Genomic DNA, 22170 nt, shown 5'->3' on the forward strand with positions numbered 1-22170 from the left:
GTGTGCTTTGTAAGAGGTCAGATTTATTTCTGCAGGTCACAAACTGAACAGCTGAATGGATTCAAGGCTCCCAACTCCCATTCTGTGACAGATAATTAAAAGATTTAATCTCTTGTACAGCTGACCTGGGAATAAATTTCTAATAGTCTGTGGATTTGCAGCACAGCAGAGTATACACCTTCTCATTATAATTTAATATGTTGTTAGTACAGCTAGGCCAGTTTTGAGCTAGTGTCTTGATTTAAAGCTGAATCTTGGGACTGGTATTTTCTTTTTGAGTGAATGTAAAAAATACAAGAAATTCCTAGATAGGAGAGGTATAATCTCAGTAGTATAAAACTGTATGTAAAACAATAGCAAAATGTAATGAGAAAAAGGAGCTTTTATTTAAAGATAGAGCAATTTCAAGTTTAAAAAAGGAAACTCATTACATTATTATTATTGCATTTTCTAATTATATCCATATCTAATCATACAACCAATAAATGATTGATATGTGCCAAAGATGAGGTTTGGCATATAAGTATTAAGGCTTTTGAGTCAGTCTGAGTGTGTTTGAAAGGTTTTGGATCAGTGCTTTAAATAAAAATTAATGAAATCTTACTATGTGAGTAGAATAATAAACTTTAAAGTGATTGTTATAATTCTACCTTTGTACAAATGTAATCTCACTGGTTGAAAAGAGAATGTACAAAATGAAAGGAAAGTTCCATCTCGGTAGATTTCAGAGTGATAATGATGAGTTGATTTTCTGTCTTTTTCCAGTTTCTGGTCATTATTAACAGAGCAAATATGGAAGTGGGAAATTGGGAGCATCTTTGGGGACTATAGTGCTGTAGAGTTGGACACTTAGCCTGCCTGTCTGGAGGACAAAGAGATGACTTCCAGCAATTTTGCTTTACCCTTACCTGATGCTAAATGGAACTCACAGCTGAAATTAAGCTAATCAACTTGTAAATAAGTGTTGATTACAGCTGTGTGGATATAACCACCCTAGCAGATTGTCAGTAATGGGACTGAAGGCAGGAATGAGGTGGCAGATTTCACCTGCAATTTGAAAGTAAGTTAAATAGAGGTTGAAAAGAAGCAAATTGTGAAGTGCAGCAGAAAATATTCTTGAACTAGAGGTGCAGGGATTCTACTGCTTTCTCAAGAGCCATACTGAATATCCTTGTGTTAGTGGTGTATTTCTAAATCAAGATAATTCTGTTGCTGTGTGTATAGAAAACCTCCATGACACTATCTTGACAAAAGAATACTTATCAAAAAATCCTATATTTTTAGACAACAACTGTAGAATGACACAGTATTAATCTTTTTTTTTCCATATGGTTTGGGGCACTTTTTATAATTTTGGCTATGAGGAAAAATTGACTGCAGGTATTCCTTGCAAAATTACATTTTCTCGAGAAAATAATATGAAGAAAGGCCTATTTTGTGTGAATAGCAGGGCCCAAGATCAGGCAGAGATATCCTGCTATTTTTCCACTCTAGAGACCATGTTGTTCTGCTAGTATTGAAAATAGTAGTTGGTGGGTTTTGCTTTTTCCCTGGTCCTTTTCTTTCCTCAGTACCACATCTGCATTGGCCAGCAGTTCCCAGGGATTTGTGTGCAGGGATTTTCTATTGTTTTACCAACCTTCCCCTGAAAGAGGCAGCTTTGTTCTTTTTTCTTTGTTTTTCTTCTTCTTCCTTTGTTTTTCACTTAGTCCATAAAGTTTTGATATGAGTCTACATTAAAGATACAGTCTGCACTTTTATTTAGTATTTCATCATATCCTGAACTTGCATAATCAGCATTGGAAGTAAGATTTTGAAACCAACCAGAATTTCTTCTTCCAGTCCCTAATTTTAAAGCTAGAGATTAAAGATGTTTAATTTTTATTATGCAATGCCACACATTGTTAATTTTTGCCCAAGAGAAATGCTTAAACCATTAGATATTATATCTTTGCTTTGAGTAAAATACATTTGCACATTGTTTCATATACTGTGTTCTCACTGAGTGATTTTGTTTGGGAGCTACTAACTCCTCTGATAAAATTTGCATTGCTATTGACAGTAGCATTTCAGGAAACTCTAGCAAAACAGTGGAAGGCTGAAGTGTTACCTGATCTCTCTATTTGTATAAAGGTCATGTTTACATAGAGGGAAGAACTGAAAACTTGTTCCTTTGAAGATTACAGCTGCCATTGGAAAAGATGCCATGTTAGTCTTACTCATAGTGCTCTGGAAATATGAAGGTGCCTAAAAACTCTTGTTTTTATCAACTCAGTGGTGCAATGCAAGGCATTAAAACCTGTGTGCCCTGGGCTCTAGCAGGGTGTCAGACAGGGAACCTGTAACATGATGGGGTTACAACATAAGTGGAAGTCATTGCTCTGTGACAGACTGAAATTCAGTTTTCAACACCATTTCAGCTCAGCATTGGAAGAGGGACTAAAATTGAGATAGCAGAATTTCTAATGCTTAGTAGTGATACAGTAAATGTTACTAAGAGAGTCACTTAAAGAGTTGGGACTGATTTGTGATTGACAGTATGAAAAATGTTGTCAGGATGACTGAGCCTGGAAGCTAGGTCGAATTAAGAATTTCTGCAAGTCATGGTGACTAATTCAATGTTCTCTGCTTTCAGCACCTAAGGTGCCATTGGTTGGGTGAACTAGTTGGTTGTCAGTAGAAAGAAGAGTTTCCACAAGATGTCACATTTTTGGCAGCCCCAGTGGCAGTTATAGCTAAAATTATTACAGAGGTAAGGATTGGATTGCACTAAGGAGTTGTTCCTAGTTCTCTGCTTATTTAACACATTAGCCCTTACTTTGTCCTTTTCTTAGCTCTAATGTGTGAAACTGTATTGCTGAAATAATTCAGTTGCATCATATAATTTTTCATACTCTGAGGAACCCATCAGTCTTTTCATGGAGTTGTATATCGTGTTTTGAATATGAAATTAATACTCACTGCATCCATCCAGCTTGATCATTTTAACTTTATTAGATTATATTTTTCTTAGGTACATCACTCTGTGCTACAGTCACGTCTGTATTTTAAGAGAGCACCTCAAAAAGCAGAATAACTTTTTGATATTCAGGCCTGTTTCTACAGGAACATTATAAAAATGAAGAAGTTTTAAAGTCCAGATAATGATAGTGATGCCTTGAGAAGGCTGACCTAGAACACAGGCTAGACAGAATTAAGAATAAAGTAGGTATTTATTGAAAGGTCTTAAAGGATACACCTTGGGCAGTACAAGAGCCTGGCCAGGGCTACACCCAAGATGGACCTAAAAATGGTCACAAAAGGGACAACTGGTCACGAGGTGTCACATTTTTGTAAGTTTTGATCCATCTGCCTATTGGGGTTCATTGTCCAGTTACAGCTTCAGATGATAAAGTCCCATCCTTATTTTCTCTCTTTGAAGAAAGCTCTTTTGAAGCTCAAAACTACACACCTAGGCAAGCACAGAATATGAAAAACATGAAAGCTAAAACTTATGGCATCAATAGTTCTTAGCAGAGCAGAAAAACAAGTCCTACAGGAGAGAATGTTGACTTCATTCCTTACAAAGCAGAATTGTCCTTTAATTCATTGAGAGCAGAGCTGTCACTCCAAATGATAGAGAGAAGTGGGATGTGATAGAAAGGGTATTTACCATCTGAGTCATCATTTACTTTAGGAGTATGTGGACTGGGAGGAGATTTATCTTTGTTCATCTTCCGTTTTGGAAATACAATCTGGGAATGTGCTGTGGTTGATTTGATCATTTGTTCTTTCTCTGTGTTGAATTGAACTAAAGTTGGGCTTCTCTTTAATTCAAACTGTTATTTATGATGCTCTGGGAGTAGAACAGTGCCAGAGTGTGTTCTGATGCTCCTTTGGTACACGGTCAGCAGTGGGGTGAACAGAGCTCCCAGGTGTCACAGCTCTGGGAAGCAGTAAGGGAGACTCACTTCCTCCAGCAATGTGGTGGGAGGAATGTTTGAAGAAACTGTGCCCAAGAGAAGGGAGATGTCCAGGGGAAGGATTGAAGTTGGCGAATAGGAGACGTTAAGGGCGGTAGGGGAGGAGCATTTTTGGGAAAGTAGAGCTAAATTATAAATAAAGGGACCCAACTAGATTGGCTCTTGGGTATTGTCGTGCTCTGGATGAGCCCAGCACCTCACGGCCACAGCTTGTCCTCTGTTCTTAAACTGTGTGTGGGTTTGGTGGGGCTGCATGTGCTTCTTGGGCTCCTTGCTGGCTGTGTGTGGACACACACCACCCCGTGGTCCCCAGATCTGTCTGTGCAGAATTTGTCCCGCTTCTCCATAAAGCCAGCTGCCCGAAGAGCAGCCGTCGGAGCGAAGACCAAACCTGTATGGAAGCGACCATCGGGTGCGGGGTGGTGTGAGGAAGCCTGGGCTGCTTACGGTGGGAGGGCTGTGAGTGCAAAAAGCCAGGCAGTCAGCAAGGAGGGGATGTGCTAGAACGTGCTGTGGCACGAGCTGGGTCCTTGAACAGCCGTGTCCACGATGGCCCAGCAGCCCAAGTCTCGCTTTGGCAGCATGTGGGTCAAGGGACAGCATCCTGCGTCACTGCTGTCTTAGCAGGCTGTTGTTAAAGACTGGAATTGGTAGGATTATTGGCAATTGGAGCAGCTTGCAGCCAGATGCAACTCCTGGTTTCCTTGCCCTTGTGAGGAGGAGGAGTGACCTACATCTGCCCAGGGAGCTGTCGAGCTCCACATTGCAGTGACTTGCTAGGCTTTTCTTGGTTGGGGACAGAGCTAAAGGCGTCTCTGGAGACAGAGGGAAATAAAAGGTTCTGGGTATTCACCAGGCCTTGGCTACAATTTTAGATTAATTGTATGTTTTGTGTAGAGTGTGAGGAATTAACTGGATTATGAGGCTGGATGAGGAATAGTGTGCTTCAGGACCTCCTGACCACACTACTGTTCACTTGACACAATAAAGATACTTCGTGTTTCAACCCTGTTGAAATCATGGGAGAGAGGTTAGTGTGGAATTTGGCACTGGATTTTCATCTGTCCTTCACTAAATTGCATTTCTGTACATTACCTGGCAAAAATGCTTTACGATATCTTTCTTTTTATAAATAAGATTTTATCATGATTTTATCAGATGCTGCTGCTGCTTCCCCTTCTGTCTGTAAAAGGCAAATATAAAGCTTCAGAGCAAAATATTCATTTTTAACTAAAACTCATTTGCTGTCTGAGTGAGGTGGGGATTTGCAAATTAAGCAACTCAAAACTTGGTCTAAAGGCATGTTGTATAGGTACCTCAGAAATGTTCCTGTTGGTAATAGAACTGTTAGTGGCAGAACTGTGCAAGAATTATCACTAGCTGAAGGTTCTGAGGTCATGTTTGTGTGAATGTAACACATTTCTGCTATGAATGTGGTGTTGAGAGATAATTGATTGCAGAAATTGTGTAGCCTGAATGTGAAAAGGGAGGCAACATGCTGGTTTGTCTGATCGGGATGAAGCAGAATTAGATTTGTATGGGTGTAATTGAATCTAGGAAGAAATTCTTACACTGTGACAAATTCACCAAAGATAACTAATTTACATTGTATGAGGTAGTGTGACTTTAGCACCAGAACTTCAGTAACATCAATATCTATGTACATTTGAGTTAACTCTATGATTGCGGTAAAACAAGAGGTAATCACTTTCTAATGCCAAATTAAGCAGAGTAAATAAAAGCAGGAGTTCAGTTTTATATTTCAAAGTAGTTATTTGAGACATTTTTTGTTCTGTGGACTACAACATAAAAAGGGAAAGATCCTTTGCAAAGGTCATTATTATTTGTAATCTTTTTAGAAACGTATTTCATATAGTGTTAGTGGAAAATTAGTAAATTATATTAATTAATGATTGGAGGTGATGTATTATGGCTTGGCTAGCAAAATGAATCTTACTTTCTATATTATCTTGCTTTTGCTTTTTGGTGTAGCTGTAAGAAACAGGCATCATTGTTGTTCTTATTGCTCTGTTTGTACCAGAGAATGGAAAGACAAATGAGCCATGGAAATTCCTTCTACACTGTTTTTCCCCAGTTGCAAACATTTGCTCATTTCCAAGCCAGGGAATGTGCTTGTCCTGCTCGCCCATTTAGGGTACAGATGGAGCAGATGTCAGTGTGAAGAGTGATGCAGAGCAGGGGTGCACCCAGCAGGTGCTACAGACCTAGGGGCAGGAAATAGCACCACAGTGACAGGTTCTGGTATTGGGTCATGGCTCTTAAAAAAGAATGCCCTGAAGATGAGGGGACTGGCAGGAATATGGTTTGGGTAACTGGTGGAGGTGCTAGAAGTTACCATCAGGCAGCCAGGGAGATGCAGAACAGTAATAGATGTAGAGTCCAGTGATTTTCTTGAAGTTGCTTCTTAAGATTTTGGAGCTGCTTACGGTGGAACTGAGCAATAAAGAATATCCATTAATTTAGACACACTCCAATAAAAAAAAAAAATCTGCTTTGTTTCTTGGTATTAAAGTAAGTTCTGAGAAATAATAGCATTTCAGATGTTACTGATGGGAAATTGTAACCTCAGGCAAGCAGGGAAAAGGCTGAACTTTCTGGTTGTGATGAGCCAACTGCTAAGATCAAAAGTTGACAGAATTCAGAAATGAATGCTGATGAAAGTCTTTGACCCAGATCAATAATGGTTTTACTGGTGGACTTCACTGGGAACAGGGTTAAGTGTAACAGCATCACATTTCCAATGATGGCTTCTTTTTTACTTTCAAAACAGCACTCCACTTTGTTGACAAATTCCTCAGTGATCATCAACCAAAATGAATGTATTTAAGTAGGATTTGGATCTGACCTGCTGCTTTGCAGCTACATCCCTTCACAGAGAATGGGATTTGGAAAGCAGGCAGAAAAATGTTCTCTGGCATGGTCACTGTGGGCTGAAGGCAAGGATTAAAGTGCTGGGAGTTGTGCATATGTGTGCAGGACAGAGTGCTGCAGACGAGGATGTGTCTGAAATCCCCACTCCCCTTTGGGACAGATCTCTTCAGGGCTTTTCACTTGGGATTTGCAGTCCAGTTACTAAATATGATTTTCAGTGTCTCTCCTTTGCAAACCCGAGCAGAGCTATCAGTGCAAACACCAGAGTTGGATTTACAGCTGCTTGAGCCTCTAAGGAAGAGGAATTTGTACCCATGGCGCCCTACTGGATCTATTGGTGTAAAACTCACCTTGACACTTGTTCAGATGGCCCCTATCTGAAGATGATAATCAGATTTTTTTTTTGCACAGGGAGTTTTCTGCATGGCCATCTCTAAACTGTCCTGGTCATGCCATCACTGTAGCTGGACTGAGCTGCAGGGTTTGTGGAAAGGCATCCCAGGCTTGTGGGATGAGTATATCCAATAAATGTGACAAAGATTCAGAAAGGTCTCTGTGGTCACAGAGTTGTTTCTTTGAAAACAAGGAAGGTAACTCTTCAGATGGAAACTGCTCAGATCTGCTGGGCGTGACTCGGAGTAAAGCTCTCGGTACCCACACTCACGGGGGACACAAGCTACAAACAAGCACACATCACTGTTTCCACTACATGTGGAAGCCAAAGGTGCTTTCCCGCAGTCAGCCGTGGTCAGCTGGGAAATGGGAAGTGAAAAATCAGCTTACTTTGGATGTTTTGAGGAGGGGTTTCCAGCCTTGCAGCTTTGGACTTCCATGTGTGGCATTTCAGGCACGTGAGTTCTTTTAGACATAGACCCAGACCTCTCAACTCTAAAAATGTCCCATTTTGGGAGGGATGATGGGGATGGGGTTTGTGCAGTTTCAATTTTTTAAATTTTTTTTTTATTTTTTTTTGGTACAAAGCCTTCAAAGTTGAATTTATTTTTTCTAATTAAAACACATGAGAGGTTGAATTTTTTTTTCTAGATAGCACCCAACCCACATCATCATTTAAAATTTTTGTATGACAGGTGGCTGTTGATTGCAGAATTATGGCAATGTCTGTGTAACTTATCAGAAGAGAGCAATGCAGTGAAGATTCTTTAAGTCTGTCTAATTCTTTAGGTAATACTTCTGTTTTCTCTCTATTTAAGCGCTTGAAATTTCCATTGATTAAAAATCCAGACAATTTAAACAATAATTTTATATACAAAACAATGATAAATTAAAATTTAGTAATCTTTTTCTCTTTTTGTGTGCACATAGCATCAGCCCACACAGAAGAATCCTCTCTTAAAAACCTCCATGCATTCATTTAGTCCCAAAAGAAATACCCAAAAATTATCTTGGCATCTTTGCAGTGCCTGTCATCTTTCTTGCACCACTCATGATCCCCTAAATGCCAAATTCACGTTGTAGTTTAAATCCTCCTGTATTCAAAGGTATAAAGGAGTTTTTCTAACTCTCATGCCTACCACGTGCAATTTTTGGCCACACCAAATGACTGTTTATTGCCTCGTTCTGCTTCTTTGATTTCCCTCCCATAAAATGCTGGGCTTGGATTCTAGTTTATTCCTGGGCAGTTCTTGTTACAGTACCTTTTCTGTTGCAGCCAGGATGCTTTCCCTTGATACAATACATCCCATTATCCTAGCTCACCACTGAGTATACAGTTTCTCTCTTGCTTTCTGAAGTCCTTTCTGTGAAAAGTCCCTTGTAGTCCCTTTGAGAAACTAATACCTTTTGTTAATTGCTTGCCTTATCCTTATTACATGCCAGGTTTTCTCTGAGCTAAATTGTAGCCTATGACCTCTGCCTCAGCAGATCTTGCTTTATCTGATGCCTGCTCCATTTTACTGGCAATCCCTATGAGTTTCCTAAGGTCAGCAGAGTCCCTGTGTGGCAGGTTCATTCCTCAAGGTGTGTGACCTGCTGTGGCTCTCGTTGTCTCTCTGCTGCTAACCAGACCCTCTCCCTTTATCCTCTGACCTGGGTCACTTTGCATTCTGGACCTGCTCTCACCTCATTGAGGCAATGTTTGGTTTTTTCAGTTCTCTAAGTATTTTCTTGCACCCTATGTTTAGGTTTGATATGCCACTGTTTCCCACTGTAAAATGTCTGCTAAAGGCTTTGTAGGGTTTATGTTTGATTTCTGATCATTATTTTGGGCGCACAGTTTTCTGAAGAATATTAGGTGGTGCTTTCATTCTGCTTGGTGGAGCACAAATGCCAGCTTTGGTCTGGATCTAGGTCTGCCACAGAGAGGTCCCACTTGGAAAATGGAGCTGGGAGTGGGAGAAGTTCTGCTTTCTCTCATGCAACTTGCTGGCCAGCAGTCAAGGGCTGTCATCATGGATTTCAGGGCTGAAGGAAGCTCTTTATTCCCAAGAGATAGCAAGGAGCAGAGCAGGACTCATGACCCAGTTACCTCTGGAGCAAATACAGCTGCCTGTTCTCTGTCAGAGCTCAGAGTGGATCCTCAGCCTGATTTTTCTTGCTTTATAAATATGCAGGATTCACAGAACCACAGAGTGGTTTAGGTTGGAAGGGGCCTCTGGAGTTCATCTAGTCCAAGCTCCCTGCTGAAGCAGGTTCTTTACTTCTTTTCCTTCTTCTTCTTGTACAAGAGCCCACTGTCTCTGACCTGCTTGTATGTGTTTCAATTAAAGATGACCGTGCACATGGCTCATTGCTGTGCAGTTAATGAGAAGTGTTCTCTCATGCATGGACTTGAGGATAGAGGTGTTTGAGAGCCAGAAGTTTAAACTCAGGCTGTTTCTGAGCAGGACAGGTTTTGGTGGCATGCAACAGGTCACTGAGGACAGAGTTGGGTGATTTTGCGAGCCCATTCCCAGCAGAAATGGGATTCATGCAAGAGAGGCTGGGCAGAAAGTCGGAAGGCATGAGTTTAGTTGTAGAGGCACCATTTACCAAACTCATTTACCCTTTTCCTGCTCATTTTCACTTCTGCCATGGGTTTGTCCTTTCTTGTTTCTATCATGAATGCTTGGGGACAAGGGGTTCTGCAGTGGTTCCAAGTCCCAGTGGTCCCAGTGTTCTTTGGGCACAGCTGTTAGGAATACAGCAGTTCAATTAATAAATTGTGATAATTAGAAGGAAACATCTATTACTTAATTTTATTTTTGTCTTAGTGATAAAATATGACAGAAATCTATATCATTATATATAGAGGCGTATTTAATTTTATTGTATTTTTCATATGATAGAATATCTCAAATTTGAAAGGACACACAAGGATCCTCCAAGTTCCAAATCTTAGCCCTGCACAGCACCATCTCCAAGAGTCGCACCGTGTGCCTGAGAGCATTGTCCAAACACTTCTTGAGCTCTGTCAGGGTGGTTCTGTGACCCTTTCCCTGGGGACCCTGTTCCAGTGCCCAGCCACTCTGGGTGAAAAACCTTTCCTGATATCCAGCCTACACCTCCCCTGACACAGCTTCAGGCCATTCCCTGGCTTCCTGTAGTGACAGGATCATCACCGAGAAGAGAGCAGTGCCTCTCTTCGTCTGTGATCATATTATCCCCAGTAGAATATCCAAATTATCACTAACCTGGGTCAAAACTACCAAAAGCAAAAATAACATGAAGCAGCAACACAATCAGTTTTAGCAACTTAGAAGAAAATGCATCTTAAAATGTACTGAGAAAATCTGTGTAATGTGATTTCTTGTGTTTTCCAGCATTTTCAAAGTAAAATTCATTAATTCGAGATTATTTGTGAAAAGTTAATATCTTATTCTATATTGAGGCTGGACTCTATAGTTCCCATTTGCTATTAAACAGACACATATATGGTTGGGTAGAAACCTGATGAGCAACTTAAAGTTCAAGGACAAAGTTTTATAAACTCTTAAAGGCTTCTGTGTTGGAAGAGACTCCATGGGGATTGTTGAGTCCAACTCCTGACTCCACACAGGGCAACCTAAAATGTAAACCAATATGCCAATCAAACAACATAAGAGTTGCTGCAAGCTAACAGGTACATAACTGTTGTATAAAGCAAAGTCCCTGAATCTCGGGTAGCATTATAACTCTGATTTTTTTTTAAAAAAAGAAATCTTAGTTAGAAAATAGTTACATATTTTATAGTGGAGAACAATCTCTACATTCTTCGACATCTAATAAAATAATTGTTCCAAAACATTTTCAGAGACAGACTGTGGAAAAAGCTCAAAATGGGCCTAGTGAAGTGCTGTGAAGAACAGGAATGGGTTTAGACTATGGACTTTCGCCTTCCCAGAGTCATAGAATCCTATTGTAATATCTCAAACTGGAAGGAACCCACATGGATCATCAAGTCTAACTCCTTGTTCCTTGCAGGAACTACCTAAAATTGAACTATAACCAGTCCAGTTACTACTGACATTCCCTGTAGCTTACACTGGGGAAGAGGGCAGTGAGTACAGGAGAGAAGCGTGAGTTCATTAGGAATGGGTCTGGAATCTTTTTAAAATGTCCTTTATAACTCACAGTACCACAGGTTATAAAGATTTTGCAGCCAACTAACCCATTTCAGAGTGGCCTGAATTCATTGCTGTCTGGCTGCTGTTTGCAAAGATGTTGGTGACGGCAGTGACCTGAGTAATGTAACCTTGGAAAAGCAAACCTGAAACAGAGGTTTGGGCAAGACCACTGCTGTGGCTACCAGGACTTCACTGGAGATTTTAAGAGGAGCCAAGCCTCCTGTCCTTTTCTGTAGCAAGGGCAGTGTGCTGTTATTACTGTTAAAACAATGGAGTTACAGGAGTTTGGTCTGTGTTGATTGGAGAAATCAGGTTAAAGCTACATGGTTTTCTGGATCATTTCTCTGATCTCTCACCTGTGCTGCTGCTGCCACTGCTGTCCCTTGTCACACTCCCTCGAGTCAGCCCACCATGCTAATGAAGTGCAATGGCCTCGTGCTCTGTGCCTCTGAAGACCAAGAGTGGTGATGGAGCTTCTCAGAAACACCACGAAAACCCTCTGAGCTCCTCGAGTGTGATTTCTCCTTTGCTGTAGCCAAGTGCTGGGACTGCAGGGAGGGCTCAGGGATCACACCTCAAATCGTAAATACAAATCAGGGCACTGTGTGACTGCATTATGATCATACAGTGTTTAAGTGCAAGTTACCAAGTGTTTAGCCTTGGAAGCCTGGCAAGCAGAGGGAAAGGCTGTGTTAGAGTAAAAGCCCTTTCACTTTTCCTGCCTATTAATTTACGTGCCTTCAGAGTGTTGCCATTTAGCAAAGTGCCTTTTGTGTTTCTGCCAAGCTGAAGTAGCTGCTGGGAAAAACTAAGTAGGCCAAATCCTGCAAATATCTGGAGAAATCAGCCAGGGTGGCTGATGCTGATCCAGAAGAGTGTGCGGATGGATTTGGTTTCATGCAGGCAGCACAATATTGAACAAGATGAAAAACTGACATAAGAGTTTCATGTCAAAAGGCAGTTGCTGCAAGATAATGCATATAGAAGATTATTTTAAATTGAGCAGTTCATAGATTTGATTCAGTGTATAGAACCTATGATCTTCAGATCTTTGCTCTGGGTCTCAGGCCATGCCAGCTGAGGGCTATTTAAAGGTATAGACCATGTCTGGCATGGCCCAGGGCAGTGGTGTACTCATCATATACATTTCTGAAGGCAGAGTCCTTATAGAAATGCTCATTCTGTTCCCATGCAGTGCTTTAAATAGCTCAACACATCACTGTTATTCCAGTGGTACACATTCCAGCTCCATATGAGCAGTCAGGGGAGAGATTTTTGGCTGCCAGGTATCGCACAGTGAGAGCATCTCAGTGCTCATCATCTCCTTCTGACATCAGTGCTCTGCCCTCCTGCACCAGGGGGAAAGGACCTCTGTGTTTGGGGAATATCTAGAGGGGTTTCCCTGCTACCTCAGCGTGTGCTTCTAATTTATGACAAGGAGCTTGCAGGTTTTAGTTCTTTTAGCCTCTCTCCCCAGGTGCCCAGCACCACCCTGAAGCGGCTGTGCTCTCCCCTGATGCAAAGACAGCCCTTGCTGGCACGTCCCGCATCCGATGGCTCCGGGACCCTGCCGGTGCTGCCACCCCCATGGACGTGACAATATTTCGGCTTCTGTAGCTCGCTATTTTTACTTGGCGGTGACGGCGAGGTTGGCTCTGCTCCCGCCTGTACGTGGGAGCTGCAGGAGTCATCTGACCCTGGCTGTGCTGGGGTCGGCTGTGGCAGCCTCGCTGCGGATCCCCCTGCCCACCGCAGCCCTGCTCCTGGGAATTAGTGCAGGAATGCCCGAGGATACAGGTACGCTGGGATGACTCCTCATTTTGGTCAGCCTAGACCTGAAATGACTTGTTTTTCATCTGGGGCTGTGGTAACTAAATCACTGATGCTGTCATGGGGATGGATAACAGCTCTGTGTTTATGTGGCAACACAACAGAGTGGGGAAAGATGGTTAAACATTTCTTGTAAATTATGCTTTGTGTTCTTTTAATTATATGAATGATGATTTGGAAAGGATAATGACTCTGTTAGTTAGCTGACAGCTCAGTTTGAAAACTTTGCTCATTTTTTTTAAAATTTAAATTGACTTCAGAGTTCATATTAGACTATAATGGAGAAAATAAAACCCTATTTCTTTTTTGCAGATATCTTGGAGTGTTGTTTCTATATCCCATCTCATTGCAATCTAGCCAAACCTGTACAAAAATAGCCTTTACAATGCTGCAGTAGCAGTTACTCAAACTCAGCAGAGATTTTTATGAACTTTGTTTGAATTCAGTAAATATTTTATTATAATAACGAGGGCAGGAGGTTAGCTTGTGCTAGGTTTGTTTATGCGATGTGAATTTAGCACAGAGCATACGGTGAGATTTGAAGCTCTTGTGTGAATACTCGAGCTGTGTTGCACCTCTTGTACATGGTTTATTCACATCCTGCTGGATAACACCTCTCTTTTGCCTCTGCTCCCATAAACTGTAATTGGTGGTGAAAGCAGAGGTCACCTCAGTTGTTCTGTGTGCCCTGTATCAGCTGTGGGTTTCTGTTTTGATGAGGAGGAGTAGGAAGTGCTGGAAGAGGCATGCCTTGGAAAGGCACTGTAGTAGAAGCAGGTATGCATTTCAAAAAGGAACACAGTTCCTGAAGCATTTTACTTTGTGTTTTTGGACAGTGTGAAAGAATTAAACTGAGACCTATTGACATAGAGATTTATCAAATTTGGTGAATATTTTATTTTAATACAGGAACTAAAGAGAGAAGTAACAGTGCTTTGCAGTGGAGCCACTGCAGAGGTCTTGGAAAGAGCAGTGAGCACTTCTGGGGGGTGCCCAGACCCTCTTGGTGCAGAAGAGCACTATTGGGAAAGGGAGTGACTGTGTGTGCTGACCTGGGGATGCTTCAGCCCTCTGTGTGGCCAGCTGGAGGGCTCGAGGGACCACATTATATGGACATTAACAGCAAAACTTCTTTCCCTTTATCCTCCTGATCATCTGGTTTCCCGTGAGACACACAGAGGAACAGGGCATTAGAGTGAGAAGGCACCATAAAGCAGGCAAACACATCTGTAAAGTCATTTAACACAAGGTGCTGATTGAGAAACAGGGCAAACCAGGTTACCCCCAGTTATTTAATATTCTTTTCCAGAACATTTAACTTGTGCACTCCTGAGGCAGGGCTGGGGCCAGGGAATTCCTCTTCCCTGCTGCTGAGTGGGGTTGGCAGGATGGGTGGGAAGAGCTTGTGGAGTTCCCATTACACAATTACTCTTTTTCTCATATTTTCTGTGGAAAGTAGCAATGGGGTCTCTGGCCCCCACAAGGCTCCATGATGAATCACTGGTTCTTAGGAAAAAAAGAAAACCAAACCAATCCCCTTATCTAAATGAAATGTACAGCTGAAACCCATGCAGTTCTCTGATCACTGCAAATGTTTCTGTACTATGTATTTCTGTTTTATCCTCACATCAGCACAGCTCCTCATCACTGGATTTTAAACACAGACACACAGGACAGGGAGAGAGCAGGGGCCAGCTCTACAGTGGGAATAATGCTTCACTGGGATATTAAGAGGCACTTAAATGCTTCCTTCCTTTGTTTTCATCTTTTCATGTTTTTAAATTCAGTGTTTTGACTCGGTTGACACAAGAAGGGTTTGTTAAAACAACAACTTAAACTCCAATCTCTAATTCCAGCAGTACTTGTGTGCGTCCCCTTTAATCCTGCTCCAGGAAGATTGCAAATTTAATTTCCCTCTGGGCTACTGTGAACCTCGCCCTCCCCAAATCACTTGATACAGCATGTCAGCAATCAATAATTCTGTCCTGTTTCTCAAATACTTAGTGAGTAAATGGCATTTGGGTCTCATATTTGTTTATTTTGATTTGCAGTAACCACCTCTAGCTACAGAGATGAAAAGTTTCAGTGTCAACTCAAAAATAATTTGCTGGTAATTCCTTCATGCAAAATAATATCCCTTACCAGTGCTGTGTGGTTTTGGTTCAGAGTTGGAATGTGGCCTTTGCCTTTGTTGAAAAAGCTGAACATTATTATGAACAAAACAGCTGATAATTATAGTTTTAAATATTGATGTCTAACATGTTTTCCCCTCAAAAATATGTTTTCATCTCATGAAGCAAAAGGTTGTGAAGTAAGAGAGGAGCCTGTAATGCTGATAGTTGGTAAAGAAAATTATTGTATCTTTTCTGCTGACGGAAGGTTGCTGTTGCAGGGCAGCAATATGGTATTTTAATGAGTCTGAAATGAATGGCCTGCACTTTTTTAACCTGACCTCCATAACACAATAAAAAGAAGTCCCAGAACAACCCACAAAAAGGACAGAGAAAGTGCCCCCCACCCCCTAGGCCCTTTGTTTTTCCTTTCATTGTTGCCTTTAGGCTCAATCCTTCCAGGAACCTTGGTGAGGAATCACCGCTTTCCCTGCAGTGACAGGTAATTGGGGGCATTGCAAATGTTAGGAATAAAGTTTCTTTTCATGTGACTCTTGTCTCTCCACTCAAATTACACCTTTCTTTAGATCACAGTACTCTTTAAAATGTTTGTATCACAGAAGGACAGGTTGGATGGGGCTTTGAGCAATGGGAGGTGTCCCTGCCACTGCAGGAGGGTTGGAACTAGGTGACCTTTAAAGTCCCTTCCAACCCAAATCTTTCAAGGATCCTGAGATTATAATATCAAATTGTGTCATTTGGCCCTTTATCATTTTGGGCTTCTTTAATCACCAGGAGCAGTAAATCTATTAAACTGGATTTTTAGAGCAGAGTTAAAGAATGTGACGCAAATGAGTTATGTGGCCTTAATTATGTCTGTATAGTAAACAAAGAAGGTGGAAGTCTTTATTATTAAACTTTTTAGTTGAGGTTTAATTCCAGATTAAACGTGCATTCTTAAGCATGACACTTCTTAATTTTCAGTACTTGATTTCCAAGCTCAGAAATGGCTTCTGTAGGTTCCTGTGCAGAGTTGAAACAAAACACAAAAACCTGGAAGAAGTGCTAGGGCTGTGTCAAATTCTGCAGTTTCTGGACGTGTTTCTTTATCAGGTCTGTAATCTACCATGAAGATTGCTCATTTAGCTGTTGGAGAGCCTGATAGCAAAGGGGATTTTCATCTTCTGCACAGACCAGTCCTAGACTGGATCTTTTGGCAAGAGTTTGATTTCCCTGGGCAGTTTGCTCACAGCAGAGAGAAGGTGACATTTTCTATCCCAGGCTCCTGAGCAGAGCAGGACCAGGGACTGGTGAATTCTCTCCCTTCTGTCATTGCCATCAGCTTGTCTTGTTCTGCTTCCAAAGCATTCCCAAATATTTTCCTTATCTCTGGCACCTTATCCCAGTCCCCACAGCTGTTAAATCCTGCTTAGTCTAGTGATGCCAAAGGAGCTGGGCTTAGTCAAAGGAATGGGCTTTTTACCACAAACTGTGGTAAAATGGATCCAGTGTACCTGTCAGTGTTCACCTAGGTCAGGCTGCAGCCTTTGATCCAAATACTTCCAAAAGCAAGTTGTTCTGCTTTCTTTTTAATGTTGAAAACCAATTGGTTTTCATTATTGCTAACTAATAACAAAGGTTAGTATAAAATATAAAATACTAAATTTTTCCACCTTCATAAAAAGCTTAAACATTTTATCTGAAACTTCCCCTGAAGAAATGAGTCTGAGATCATCAGATTCTAGTAATGTTTATGTAGATGGTTAAAGTTTGTCAAGGCCCTCAGGCAAATATTGTGATTCTTAGGGATAGTCCTGTGTAGGGCCAAGAGCTGGACTTGATGATACCTGTCAGTGCCTTCCAACTCAGGATATTCTGTGAATCTGCAGAAGTGGTAAGCACACTGAGAACATCACCTGACAGCAGCCATAAGATGTTTAATGCAGCTTTAATAATAAGCAGTGCCACTGTCCCTCCTTCTCTGTGGTACATGCAGCAAGTGCACGTCTACAGTAAGCAGTACAGAAGTGAGTCTGAGCAGTTTATTTTATTTGACAATTCTTCTGCAAACTGTTGCTGGTTAATGTGCCCTACTTGGTCCAGAACTAAGCAGAATTATCTACTGTGTAGCCCGGTGGAGACAGGCTGAGTCTTGACATCAGAGATGTGTGAGCGCTGGACAGTTGGCAAGAATATTGGCAGTAATGTCCCCAGCAGACAAGTCTTGCACAAAGAAGTCCTGTGGAATCTACTTGTTCATTCCTTGCCAGTTTTTGTCCTTGTCAAAAAGTGAGTGCATCCTTTTAGGGTTTAAGGATTCATGAGGATACCTCTGCTGGAGCAGAATGTAGTCTGGGAAAAAGGCAAATTTAGAGAATCAGATATTCAGTTGTATTTTGGCTTAGAAAAAGTAGCTTAAAATTAAGAAGGAAATTTCTACAAATTAGGATATAATGGAAGCATTCATTTTCAATGAACTCTTTAGTTAATTATGATCCAATGAGTAGTTTCAGTTCATTGCATTCCATCAGTAATTCATTATTTCACTTATTTAATATGTTGATTGTTTCTTCTCCTGCTTTGAAGAATTATTTTAATGCATAAAGGCATAAAGGTAGAATGCTGAAAATTGCTGTGTAAACTTATCTCCTTCAATACTGTTTGAAACGTAAGATAAAATGTGAAGTTCCCTAATAGAATTAGTTTCTCAGAACTGTCAGCAGATGACATTTCAACCTAAACCATGTTAAGTGTTAATGTTTTAAAATATAAACTAATATGTGATTAATTATATGATTTTGTTATGCTAGAGGGAAAAGTATTTTAAACTGTCTTCAGAAGGACCTCTTTGTAATGATCTCAGAGGCACTGTATTCCCAGTGGGGCTTTGTGTGAAATACTTAGTAGCTTATTTCTTAACTGAGAGAAAAGAAAAATAATTACTTCTTTGTCTGCAGTGTACATTTTAAATATGTTTTGTGTTACTTTGAGATTCATATAAAAATTCCAAAAGACATTTCAAATACATTTTTTTTAAAAAAAAGAAAACCCTAAATATTTTCCTTTTTAATTTATTTTTTACCTGAATTGCTGAGATTTTTTTTTCATTCTGAACCTTGATTTAGAGACCCAAAGAGAAGGAAATGTGTGAAGTCCTGCCCTGTAGCTCTGGACACTGAGCACCAAATACATTGTGGAAAACAAATTTGTCTGTTTTCTCCTACATTTTCAGTTTGCAACCATTACCAGACACCAAAAAAAAAAAAAAAACCCAACTTGGCAACAATTTTCAGTGTTCTGCAGCTTTGCAAAAAGTGCAGGATTGGACTCCCAGGGGCAAGAGAGCAGCTAGCAAGGCAGTGTTTTGTCGGGAAATGTGAGGCTGCTGTCCCTCTGGGGAAGGGGATGTTTGGAGGGGTGGGCTGGGGCTCTCTGGCCCTGCAGCTGGGATTCCTGAGCCAGCTTCTTCTGGCCTGTGGGACACCACACACAGCTTTCTGCACTGGCCAGGCATGGATGCCTCCAGAGAGGTAAAACATGGGAATTGTGGAGTGTGAAGAAAAGGCAATTATTTAATTGTTCTAATCCGAATTTTATATTTCAAATGCAACTGTTTAGGCCCAAATGCTCTGGCTCTGGTCAGCTCCTTTTAACTCAAGTCTTTCATGAGTTACATGCTATGAATTTGATGCTTGCTAGCAAATCTGGAGAGAGTAAACCTTTATAGTTGCAAGCTTTTAGCAGCTACTCTAGTAACTAACTCGGGAAAATACTTTGTTTTGGTTTCTTACAGGGTTGATTCTTTTTCAGGGTGGGTCGTTTGTTTTGGGCAGGTTACAGTACAGAGAGATTCTTGTGTCAAAAGTAAAGTATTGCAAAGTTCAGAGTTTCCTCTGTTTTTATTAGAGGAATAAATTAGACCCTCTTAGTAACCTGGGTGATCTGTTCTACTTGATCTGTGTAAGTTTGGGCATCCGCCTTTCTATAAACTTCCAGTCGCCTGTCATGCTTATGTTGTTTATATTGGAGATGTCCTTAATTATAACTTAATTACAGGCCTTCAGTAATTGCTCCAAAGTTCATGAGTACCTTGAGCAGGACTTTTTTGACCATCACAGAACGTTTATTTTAGAAGATAAGCCAAAATGCTAGTGGGTGGTGAATAATGCCATGAGAAGTTCAAGCCCATGTATCTTCTGAGTAAAAAAAAAACAACAAAAAAACCCAAACCACTGTAGTTTCAGGAGTAGAAAGTGCTGTTTTGGATAAAACTTGCAGCAAATCCCCTGGAAGAGTGTGTGGGAGGAGAAGTTTAGCATCTTACTGAAATACTGACTCCTTCAACTCAGTGGCTGTGGAAAGGCCTTTTTTGCTAAGGCCTATTGGTGTATGAGAGGTTGCTCCATCTTGAGCAGGTTGGTTGGTTGGCGAGTTTATTTTGTAGCTAAAATTTAAGCAAAATCACTTTGAAATAAGCAATCCAGCCTTTGAGTAAGCATGCCACATTACAGGAGAAAATGTCATTGAATATGTCATTTACTTAAAATACTCTATATGCTTTCCTGTTATTAGTTCTTCACACAGGGAAAAAGCCAGATCTGTTGAGCTACAGTATAGCTCCTTTATAAGCTGCCTTTATCTTTCCTCTCTTGACTCTTAAATACACTGTGATAAAAAATTGATGCAAGTGCTGCAGCAGGATTGCAAGAATAAGGTCATATCTCACCTGTTCCATTAACACATTGAGATGCCAACTTACCTCGTGTTATCAATAGCACAATAAATGCAATTTCTAATTTACATCACAAGATGGCAGCAAATTTTAAATTCACTTAATTTTCACTAATCTATATTAACATAACCTCTTGAAATCGTGGTTTCCTTATAAAATGATAGAAAACTTTGTTTAATGTGTGCTATTTACAGGGATGTCAATGTTTCAGAAGTATTCAAAACATCTACAGAACTATATTTCTGCCTTAAAATCACTAAAAAAAAGGGCATTTACTATGAACTTTAAGGATCAGTAGCTCAGAGTGTAAGAGTTACCATACCATTCAAGATATTTTGAATAAAAACTATAGCTTTTATCTATAGTCTGATTTCTTGAAGAGAAAATATGACAAAGCATTTTTTGAAATTCAAGCAGAAGCTCTCAAGACTTGATCATGTGAATTCTTTCCTCTATAAGGAATCTGATTTATGTTTGAAGTGTGTTCAGTCAAAAGCTTTCAAAGTTCTGAAATAACAAGGTTGGCTTGGCTGAACTGCTTTGAGCAGATCTTTTCTCCTGTGCTTTCCAATCCCAGAAGTTAAAATTTTAATCTGCTTGACCTGATTTGTCCTAGGTGTTAATTGTCATTCCTTGTAGATCTTATCTCTGGCCTTTAAAATGCTCTACTTTTTGTTTTCCCCTGCAGTTTCACAACCACAGGCTGTACATAGCCAACTGGAGAAGCCATCAAGTACTGCAATTCTCTGCAATACCTGTGGAAAACCATGCAAAGGAGAAGTTTTGAGAGTTCAGAACAAGTATTTCCATATTAAATGCTTTGTTTGCAAAGGTAAGTGTGACTGCTACTTCTGTGAGTAGGGCATCAGCAGTGGTGTGTGACTTGATGATCATGGAAAGTTCACAAGCGTTTTTTACAATCCAATCCATGCCTGAAAGGATTTACTGTGAAATCTCTGAATACTTACTGTAAGATTATAAACATCCTAAGTCCCAAAACTGGAGAGTGGGAGTATATTCAATGGATATTGAACCTGTTTATATCCAGGGTTATAATCAATGGATATAAACCTATTTATATCCATACTGGAGTTTACTATAGAGTTGGGATGTCAGGAAGAAGAGCAGTTTGGGAGAACAATGCAGGACTGGGTGAGAATTAGCATTTTCAAAGAAACTCAGAGGTTCTCTCTCTTCCAGCTCTCTAATGCATGCTGTAGGGAGGGCCATGGCCACATCTGTTCAGGTTCTCCTCTTACATTGAACAGTGATCTTTAAATTCCAGTGTGACCCTCTTTGCTTTTCCATTTTTTGGAGGGAATGACTTGGTTTACTCCAGGTTGATGCCTGCTGATCTCTAATATTGTCACATGAATAGCAGAAGGATGGTCACAGGAAAAGGGAATTATCTGATACAACACCCCTTCTGTAGATACTTGCTTATTTGAAAACTTATCAGAAAGCTCCAAGGGTCTATTTTGTTTTAAATGTACAAGTACGTAAACATTAACTGAAGTTTACTGAACAACCTGCTTACTCCATTATTAACCAGTGCTTCAGATGACATTTATTAATCCTTGTAGCTCAGTCCAGAACCATGAGCATGTCTCTGGTTCCAGATGTGTTACTGTAACTGTTTCTACTCCTCTTTAGAGGAAATACTAGAAGGAAAACTGTCACTATCTATTAGCTATACTGATATTTTTTAAAATCCCATGGGATTAAGTACATACTGTTAATAACTGAGGCAATATTTAATGAGTTAGACAGGACTAAATGTTCAGCTCAATAATCGTGTTCTTTGTAAAATTGCACAGCAAGCAAAATAAACATACTGCACTTTCCTAAACAGCAAAAATATTTTGTTCATCTGTTCAGAGGAGATTAGTATTTAAAGCAGAACACAGCCTATATGTGCATCTTTTAAGTTATTTTAAAGCCAACTGTTCTTAGGGAAAATTTCACTATTAAATCAGTTTTTCAGACCTAACTCAGGAAAAGAGCAGCTGATCTTTTATTTGGAGTCTTGTCTCCTACATGACGCCTCAGTAACATTCTGGTATTTGCTCTGTATTATTATCTTGATGAAATCCAAGCCCCCT

General features: G+C 40.4%; 1 protein-coding gene across 13 annotated transcripts in view; it reads left to right on the top strand.

Moving 5' to 3' along the window:
• ABLIM2 (actin binding LIM protein family member 2) overlaps positions 1–22170 on the top strand; it is a 130054-nt gene that overhangs the window by 15457 nt on the left and 92427 nt on the right. For 12 of the 13 annotated variants that reach the window (XR_015287458.1, XR_015287459.1, XM_086891144.1 and 9 more), the window contains exon 2: positions 20757–20900. Coding sequence is in view for 11 of the 13 variants with exons in the window: in XM_086891144.1 (XP_086747270.1) it covers positions 20757–20900 (144 nt within the window). In the remaining 2 variants the exon portion in view is untranslated. Of the gene's footprint in view, positions 1–13093; positions 13193–20756; positions 20901–22170 lie in introns of those variants that run through there. The other variant, XM_023925548.2, reaches the window with a different exon arrangement.

The sequence above is a fragment of the Cyanistes caeruleus genome, chromosome 5, assembly GCF_971803275.1.
Source record: "Cyanistes caeruleus chromosome 5, bCyaCae1.hap1.1, whole genome shotgun sequence".
Taxonomy (NCBI): Eukaryota; Metazoa; Chordata; class Aves; order Passeriformes; family Paridae; genus Cyanistes; species Cyanistes caeruleus.